This window comes from Bemisia tabaci, chromosome 8 (assembly GCF_918797505.1).
Source record: "Bemisia tabaci chromosome 8, PGI_BMITA_v3".
Taxonomy (NCBI): domain Eukaryota; kingdom Metazoa; phylum Arthropoda; class Insecta; order Hemiptera; family Aleyrodidae; genus Bemisia; species Bemisia tabaci.
The window spans coordinates 35,341,244-35,350,908 of record NC_092800.1 but is presented as its reverse complement, the minus strand read 5'-3'; the positions used below and the strand labels follow the sequence as shown (position 1 = coordinate 35,350,908).

The window sequence follows — 9,665 nt, the reverse complement described above, 5'->3', positions numbered from 1 at the left end:
TCATGTTCAAAAAATTTGTTTTTCGCCTTAAAAATCTTAAGAAGAAATAATGTACGACAAGTTAAATTTATGACCACTCCTCACTTATTTTTTTCAAAATGCGATGTGATACATTTCAAATAAACCTCATTCTCTTGAAGAATTTTATTATTAGTTTTCAAAGTTTTCAATGGATATCAAGTAAGTGCAGGGCCGGATTTAGGGGGTGGCCACATGGGCCACGGCCCATGGTGGCAAATCTAGGGGGCGGCAAATGTTGTACTTTTTTCAAATGTAGGTATCAAGAAAAAAATCTGATTCAGAAAAAAAAATTACAAACGAGAAAAGGCGAAAAAATCTCTCATTTTCTGAGAGTTAAAGATAGTAATTTCTAATTTGTTCGTCTTTCGGTAATACAAGAGACAGCGCCTTTCGTTAGTCTAGTTGAGAGAGAAACCATACACGCAAATTGGCCCGGAGCGGCACGGCGCGGGCAGAGAGCAATAATGACGAGGACTTGAGATTGAAAGAAAAAGCCCTCGGCGCGCCGGTCTGATGAAAAACATATTAGCGCCTACCAGACTCCATGAATACTTCACACATTGCGTCAAACGTAGCGCGGTCCCTGTGCGGTCAGCAGCGGTTGGCGTAAAACGCATAGCGCCTACAAGGCTGTAGGTTTACTTCACGCATTGCGCCAAACACAGCGCGGTCCGCACATATAACATTTCTATGGGTTTCAATGGAGAAAAACAATGTTGCCCAATTTGCTGGATACGCCAATGGCAAGAACAGGCTAGTCCCGGTGGCGATTCTTGAGATTTGGCAACACTTTTCCCTCCATTTAAACGCATGTGAAAAATCGATTCTCGGTGAGACAGCTTTCCTTGCCCAAAATCGTTTTTAATGGCTTTCAATGGAGAAAACTACAACGTTGCCGACTGGCTGGGCCCCTAGCGGGTCCTGCGTCCTGCGTGCCAGTGGCGTGGCGTGAATTGCGATGTATCGATTGTTGTGCCATTTAAACCTATGGCAAAGAATCGATTATTAAGGTGCTCGTTGCGAACACCCTGTTTATCGATCCTTTTCCATTGGTTTAAATGGCATAACAATCGATACATCGCAATTCACGCCACGCCACTGCTGCGTGCGATGTATACAATGCTCCCATTTCCCGGGACTAGTTCCGAATTTTGGAACTTTTGAGATTCTTCTGAAATTTTCCCGGAACTTTTGAAAGTCCCGAAAGTTTCCGGATCTTCGCTGCATTTTTCGGAACTTCCTCGGAACTTTTGACGGTCACGGAAGGGGAGAAATGGAAACAAAAAAGTTCCAAATTCTGGAACTTTTGACAGCCATAGAACGGGGGCACTGTGTATAAGAACACCAAGCGCGCTCGTTTCGGAGGATAAGTATTTAGGCTGGATCGCTGGGATAATGCTCAGTGAGGGAATAATTAGAGGTGTAATTAGAGCAACTGCTCCGAGGTATCGTAAAGTATGAAATGTCCGTTCTGAGTGCAATGATCTCCAGAGCTTGCACCCGACACGAGGCACAAGACCATGAGGCAAGCCATCGACGGCGGGAGACAACTGCTCGGGAGATCAGAAGTAGGCCATTAAGGGTTGCCACTTCCCGGTGAAAATGGACCAGTTTTGTGCTCACCCTTCAGGGTTACTCGATTTGGCCAACAAACCAACGAAACAAGCAGATATACTGCCGTGCTAAGGAGAAACGCCGTATGAACATGCAAAAGTTGCCAAATTTCCTTCGATAAGATGTTCATTTTTAAGGAAAGGTATGAATATTTTTCCTTGGAATTTTCAGGAACTTTAGTTGAAATTGCGAACAAAATTTTCTGAAAAATTGAAAGGAAAATATTCATAAGTTTACCAGGAAATTCGTGTTTTATCAAAGGAAATTTGGCAACGCCTGGAGGTTCATACGGCGTTTTTCCTTGGCACGGCAGTATAAGCAGGTATATATTTTAGAGACCCCGCGCTAATACAGGGTAATCCAGGGTTAAAAGCGGCCAAACTGCAGGAGCGTGTTCTCCATGGGTCAAAATAAAACTCTTTTGTTGTATATTTTTTTTCCAAAAGTGTCCCCAGTCGGAGGTACGCCCCCCCCCCAAAAAAAAATCGGAAAATAAATCGTTTTTTTGAATTTTGGCAATGGTTGTGAACCAAATCTAACGAACATTTGTATTTTCCTGCATTTTTATGCCCTGAATTCATAAATGATATAATAAAGAATCGAAATCTCAATTTTAAGAGGGGGTGTTTCGGCTCCTGCAGTCTGGCCGTGTAACCCTGGATCACCCTGTGTAAGAGGCAATTTACTTGGGCGAGGTTAAAAGTTGAGCTCAGAGAGCAACTCTTCTTGTGGCCGAATTATGATTGATGAGCAACTTAATTGATAGTTAACCATAAAACTCGTCAGATCAACGGCCAAAGTGCAACCACGTATCTCCATTGCGGTGTTCCACAATTTCCGATCTTATTTTATTTTTCGGAAGAGGAACAATCCAGCTTTATATGGCTTGAAATTTATACAAAATATTCTGCTAGTGGAGAAGAAAAATCAAGGAAGTTTTCAAAAAATCACTCTCTGAAAACCACCTTTATACATATTTTCATATCGAAATTTCTCGTGGAATCAAAGATGATTTGGTAAAGTCAACATAGCAACCTCCTTGCAAAATAGTTACCTACAATTCGGTTTCCTGTTACAATTAAAGCTAATCTAAAACTGCACACGGAATACGACAAAGGAAGGAGAATATTGAGTACCGAATGCGTTTTCACTTCCTATCCAGGTTTTCTTTGATATATGTGTTATAAGTACAGTGTGAAAAAACCCATTAAATTGTGTAAAGATAGAGCGAGAAGAGGGAGGGGGTGGGGGGAGAGAAAACCAGTTTAGAAAACCGAGGCTATCTCTACAATCAATAATTCAATCGCCTAAAAAACTCATGAATATGTGACCTACGTCTAACGTCATGATCGTGAGATCACTCCTCGCCGCGCGTACCTACTCGACTCTAACGGTAAAGAAAAAACAGGATCCAAGATCACACACCCGCATTACGGTGAAAAATTTCGAAGATGTTGCATAATCGAGTGCCGATCAAAAGCCAATCGAGAGTTTTCGTCGACTAAAATGCCGCGAGTGAAGAACATCCGTGACGTAATCCGGTTGAATACGTGCTCGGCGTGTTTCATAATATTATGAGGAAGAATCTCTTAGCAAAAAAAGGGAGGGAAAAAATCCGCCACAACTCGAGACACTGCCTTGAATGAGAGCTGATGGAAAGAGCACCGAATGGCTTGAATTCTACTGAAGCAACGAGTTGATCTTAATCTCGTTTTTTGACACTAAAGTGAGTATTACACGGCTTGACGTAACTACAGTGCAATAACCATTGCGCTCGAAACAATTTGAAAATAAACAATTGTGGAATTCTCACGTAATAGAATTTCTGTTTACTGATCGTCTTGTTGAATAAATTAATGGTGACAATATCACCTCGTTTTTCGCGCCTGAATGGAATGAAAAATAAATTCAAGTCCCCGATCTCTCGATGTATTGAATATCGATCAATATGATCAATAATATATCTATCAATTGGATCAATTTATCGTTGTTTAATAGACTCATTTACGGATTTTTTTCCCTTATTTTTTTTTTTTTTGGGGGGGGGGGGGGGTCAAGCCTAAGCTCCACTCCGCCAAGGGTGCAGAAAGTTCTTTGACCTACACAGTTTTGAGTTACCAAGGATAAGCATTATTGTGCGTTCGTAGTAATTATTATAAACAAATAGTGCGTTCGCAATAATCTTTTAAAAAAAAAATAAACACGGTTGCACTACTTCTTCAAAAATTCAACCCTTATGTAGTAAATTTATCAAAAATTTAACGCTCTTGCAGAAATTTTATACAAAATTTAACACTTCATCAGCAACTTTCTCCAAACGCATTTAGTATTGTACTCGTATTAATCAGTGCACTCGCAATAATTCATGCAAAATATCAACATCCTAGTCATGAGTTTTCGTGAAAATCAAGCATTGAGCGTACACCCTTTAGAATAAAAATCGATTTTTTTATTCGTGTAACCGAACGTTCCTTGGTGTAGTCGAAATTCTTTCATAAATGCTTTTAACCTGATAAGTTCAATTATACGAACCGAACGCTGGAAAGTTGGGTTTGGCAAACCGAATAGGTGGGATAATAGGGCGCACAACGTTTCCCTCCATTTTAAGGACATAGTATTTCATCCTCTTGGAAGTCAAAATATTTGTAACCCGTGTTTTCCCCCTCCAACGTTTCTACTCTTGCGTTAAAGTCTCTGAGTCAGCGAAAATAGAAGAGACCATTGCTCCCCTTCATTTTGTGGGTATGCAATTTTACTAACTTGGAAGTCAAAATAGTTGTATCACGCGTTTCGGCTCATCTAACTTTTCTACCCTTGCATTAAAGTCTCTGAGTCAGCGGAAAAGAGATCATTACTCTCCTTCATTTTAAGGGTATGCAATTTTACTTAATTGGAAGTCGGAATAGTTGTATCACGCGTTTCGGCTCATCTAACTTTTCTACCCTTGCGTTAAAGTCTCTGAGTCAGCGGAAAAGAGATCATTGCTCTCCTTCATTTTGTGGGTATGCAATTTTACTTATTTGGAAGTCGAAATAGTTGTATCACGCGTTTCGGCTCATCTGACTTTTCTACTCTAACGTTAAAGCCTCCTCGCCCCCCCCCCCCCCCCGTTTGCACTCAGAAAAAGTCACTACTGTTGATACCTCAGAAGATTCAACTTTAATTGTCAAGAGATTCAAATCCACCGAACCCACACAGAACGAAAAACTCCGGTTGTTAGGACTGAACTTCAGTTCACATGGAACACTAATCTGCCGTGCTAAGGAAGAATGGCGCATAAGCTATCAGGCGTTGTCAAATTTCCCTCGAAAAACAATGAATTTTCAGGAAAATCTGTGAATGTTTCTCTTCCAATTTTTTGGAGGATTCCGTTCGAAATTTGAGCTTAAAAGTCTGTAAATTTCAAGGAGCATATTCATAATTTTCTTAAAAAATAGATATTTCCTGAGAGTAAATAAGGCAACATTTAAATGCTCTTACTGCGTTTTTCTCTGGACTGGAAAAAAACACATTGGATCTAGAGTCCAGACTCTTAAAAACACCGACAAGAAAAAGTATACTCTTGATTCAATCAGAATCTAGCTTAATTCAAGAACCAAGCCTCTTAATGTAAGCTGATTTCGTTTTGATTCAAGCAAAAATCTGATTGAATCAAGAGTGTTTTTTCTTGTCAATGTTTTCAAGAGTCTGAACTCTAGATTCAATGGATTTTTTTTCCAGTGTAGCACGGCAGTGGCGTAACGGGCGCCCCCGCAGACCCTGCTATGCAGGGGGGCCCAGACGCCTAGGGGGCCCTCCCTCGGCCGCCGGGATTTTTTTTTTCTCTCTCTCTCTTTTTCATGCTCAACTTTGGTTTCAAACTTTTGGCCTCTACTTACAGAGATGGGGCTTCTTCCTCTGATTTTTATTGTTAGCTCGGGGTTTTTCATACTTCTTTCGGACTGTTTCTAACTTTTTGTTTGCTGGAGGGTCCCTGCTTTCCAATGTCCACTCAGTGATTACTAGATAATTTTCTCTTTTTTTGTCACTTCTCGTATTTCGATCTTTGGGAGGGGGGAGGCCCAAGAATCTAATGGCCCCAAGGCCCTTGGGGTCCTTTGATTCTTGGGCCTGGGCCCCCCTGAAGATCCTTGGGCCTGGGCTGGGCCCCCGCCCCACTTTAGATCGTTGATCCTTTAGTGGCCCCATTTAATCGGGTACGGGATCCGGGACGGTGAGGAATGAGTCAAATTCAACCTAAGGACATAACGTAAAAATAGGCTAAATCCTGCACATACCATACCTAAAGATAAAAAGATATAAGCTGCTGCCATTTTGATATTTTTGGTGGTTAAGGCTGATTTTTGCAGAAATTTTCGTGCTGCGGGCCCCGACCATAAGAGGAAAAACGGGAAGGAGCGAGGGAGGGAGAGGAGCGGGAGGGGAGGATAATTTTGAAATTTTATCGACATTGGGGGGGGGGGGGCTAGAAAAAATTTTGCGGGGGGGCCCAGCGGAAGTCCGTTACGCCACTGAGCACGGCAGTGATGTTTTCGTTCCGTGTAATCGAAGCTTTCCAAGCTTCAATTCAGACAACCGAATTTTTCGAAAAAGTATACAAACCTTAAGGCTAAAGAAAACGTCGATCACCAGCCCTGAATCTCGGATCCTAACATTGAAAACTTCAGTTGCCGTGATTGAATAAGAACGTTAGTGTTCCGTACAAACCGAGGTTTTTTTTCTTCGTGTAGGATGCGCCGAGCGTCGGACCAATAGCATGCCACCTTGATCCTCGCGTACGCTCACCAGGTTCATTCATACCTATGGAGCGAGGTTGCCACTCCTCAAGAAAAACACTACATTTCCGGCAACTTCGACACAGAAAAACCGGACGATCCCGCAACAGCGGCGCCTACCCGCGAGGACCAAAACCGCGGCTCGCAGCCGGTTATTCCGTTCTGTCGCGACGACCGGTTCGTTTGGGATTCGCGATTGCAGTCGCGTCTGGAGCTCGCAACACGCAGCTTGTGCTCGCAACTCGCAGCTTGTGCTCGCGTCCCTCTCGAAACCACTCGCGCTCGCCCCGAGCCACTTCGGTGTTTTTCGGACGTTCGTTACCCGGGAATAACGTCTTCGGGTTCTCCGTGATTTGTTTGTTTGTTAGTGTGGTCTCCTTGCAATCAAATCGGTAAGTACGAAGTGCCAGTGTTCCATCAGACCATTTATAACAGAAAAGAACCGAGTCGCATCATAGATGCGAGAAATCGAAGTTCGGCACCGAAAAAAAGTGAAGTTGATTTTACATTCTGGATGTGTAAGAAAATGCGAAAATTATAAAATGCTAAATTACCCGCTACAGCAGTTAATTTAGCGATGTAAATATGTAAAACTAACTCTGTGGCAGGTAATTTTGCATACTATCAATTCTCGCACTTTTTCAACATCTAGAATGTTAAACCAACTTCACTTTTTTTTCTGTGAAGGTTTCATTCCTCTATGAAGTTGAATGTTATACAGACAAAAAGTTCGACGCATTTTCTTATTTTCACATTCGAAATATTTTGACCAGATCTTTAATTTTTCCTAGGAGAAAATGTTTGGCTAGTTAAGATAAGAACTGCACCTAACTCTCCCCCCCCTCCCCCATGTGATTTCCTTCTTTCTATTTAATTCAACTCTTTTTTGTTATCACTTTTGAATTGAGTCATTATCAGTGGAAACGCTCGTATGAGCTTTACAGCCTTGCTAAGATTGTGACATTTGATGCATCACAAGTGGTTGATCAATGTGATAATATAACACTTCGTAGAGATTCATCCAGAGAGCTCTTCAAATTTTTATTCGATTTTCTGTATAAAAATAATTAGCTTGTAGGTTTGTTCGGTTTATACTACAAAGACGCACAATCTAAGTAATACTGCGAAGTTCATACGCTGTTTCTGCAAAGAATATTATCATTGTGAGAAAAATAGAAAACACACACTCTACTCAAATCAGAAACAGAGAGATAAATAATGGAACGTTGCAAAAACATTCGCACGGATGGTGAGAGGCTAAGAAAATACAAAGTGCCTTCAATTTTTCTGTATACAATACGTACAACCGCAGAGTGCGAATAGTCGTATCCAGGCTTGACCATCGCTTTTCCCTTTCGGAGACGTTTACGTTGGACGATTTCTTTTTCTTGCACAGGAAACGTGACTGATAAAAACAAGTTAAATGACACTAAATAATTTCGGCAGTGTTTGGTGGATGATAATTTGGTGTGAGTTGATAAGCTACGATTTGAAATGTATCTTTCTATATTTATCATATGTTTTTGAAATTCCATCAAATATTTCAAGTGATATTTCACGATTTTATTTTCCATTGAAGTTTGCCACCCTGCGCGCTGATTATTGAAATTTATGGACAAAGCTATAGACAAAGAGAGCAAAGAAAAAACGAAGGGATCCAATTGGTTAAAACTGGCAGTTGTTATAGTTGTGAGGTAGAGAATGATGGACTAACTATAAGGTTTCTCGTGCATTGCCGTTAGTTAGTATATTATTTATCTACATTGTCCATGTAAACTCCAATAGTATCACTCCATTTTCCTTTTGTCCTCTCCGTCCATCGCTTTGTCTATCAATTTCAATAATCAGCACACTACTCGAGGATGCTCTTGCTCAAAGTGTACTCAATAATGGACCGCTAGACAAGGTACGAAGTTAAGCATTCTGATACCTCTTTCTTGACCAAAATTTCACGTAGAACACGATTCTTGCCACAAAAAGTGCTGAAATCAACTCCTAACTAAGATTTTAATGTTATTATCTTACATTGGCCATAGGAAGTTTGAATTGCCCGGCTACAAGAAAGGCACTACTCCACGTGAGTCTAACTGCGTGCTGCAACAGTTTCAGCAGGCTTCTCGATCGAGCCCTGTTCATTTCCTGTCCTGTGTTGTTCAAAATAGACAACTATCTGTAGCTGAGCCAAAGCGTCAAGATTGAGGTTGCCAGATTTTCATATCGCAGAGACTGTCATAGTAATGTTTGGTGCGCGACTTGCCTCACGTAGACCATTCACCGAAAAAAAAGTGAAGTTGATTCAACATTCTGGGTGTAAAAAAGTGTGCGAGAACTTATAAAATGCTGAATTACCCGCCACAGCAGTTAGTTTTACATCTTGGCATTGCTAAAGTAACTGCTGCAGCGGGTAATTCCAGCATTTGATAAGTCCTCGCACACTTTTTTAACACCCAGAATGTTAAATCAACTTCACTTTTTTCTCGGTGTTGTGTTTTCATGAGCGGGAGGTTTGAATTCGCGCGTCAAGTAACACTAAATACCTTGGTTTCAAGTTAATTTCAATAATTTTCATCATGTTCTACGTGAAATTTTGATTAGAAACATGTGACAGAATGCTTAACTTCGTACCTTTTTCAGTAGCCCATTGTGCGGCGTCTGGATCCGTGCAACGGCTCTCGGTGGCCAGCCTTTATTTTGCAGTGCCGTTTTGGCTGCCGAGGCTGGGCGTCGGTTTTATGGAAAGTGCGCGAGCAGCTGATGAACCTGTCTCGGATGCCGCGCCGGGCGCCGGGGGATGGCAATTCTGATTGAGTCAGAGAGACGCGCGCGCCGTAATTCGATTCTGAACGTGACGAAACCGACGTCCGCCGCCGTCGCCGGATCCTCGTCGAGCGTGAAAAAAATCACGTGCTCCGTCTTTGACGCGCGGCGAGAAGAAGGAAAAAGGCGGGAAAAGCTCGATCGAGCCGCGGGAAAATTGATCTGTTGCACGCACGGTAGATTTGAAGGTCTTAGAGGACAAGGCGCATAAGTGCAGTCTTGAAAAATTGAAATATTAATTATTTCAAGTAAAACTTGAAAATTTGGATTCTGAACGTGACGAAACCGACGTCCGCCGTCGCCGGATCCTCGTCGAGCGTGAAAAAAATCACGTGCTCCGTCTTTTGCGCGCCACGAGAGGAAGGAAAAAGGCGGGAAAAGCTCGATCGAGCCGCGGGAAAATTGATCCGTTGCACGCACGGTAGATTTGAAGGTCTT

At 41.9% G+C, this 9,665-nt stretch overlaps 1 protein-coding gene across 2 annotated transcripts in view; it reads left to right on the top strand.

The window, feature by feature from the left end:
* The first annotated feature begins 6,578 nt into the window (after positions 1-6,578).
* Positions 6,579-9,665, top strand: part of LOC109030292 (alpha-tocopherol transfer protein-like) — a 34,837-nt gene continuing 31,750 nt past the window's right edge. The window contains exon 1 of one of the 2 annotated variants that reach the window (XM_019041178.2): positions 6,579-6,802. Coding sequence is in view for 1 of the 2 variants with exons in the window: in XM_072303472.1 (XP_072159573.1) it covers positions 7,834-7,879 (46 nt within the window). In the remaining variant the exon portion in view is untranslated. Of the gene's footprint in view, positions 6,803-7,427; positions 7,880-9,665 lie in introns of those variants that run through there. The other variant, XM_072303472.1, reaches the window with a different exon arrangement.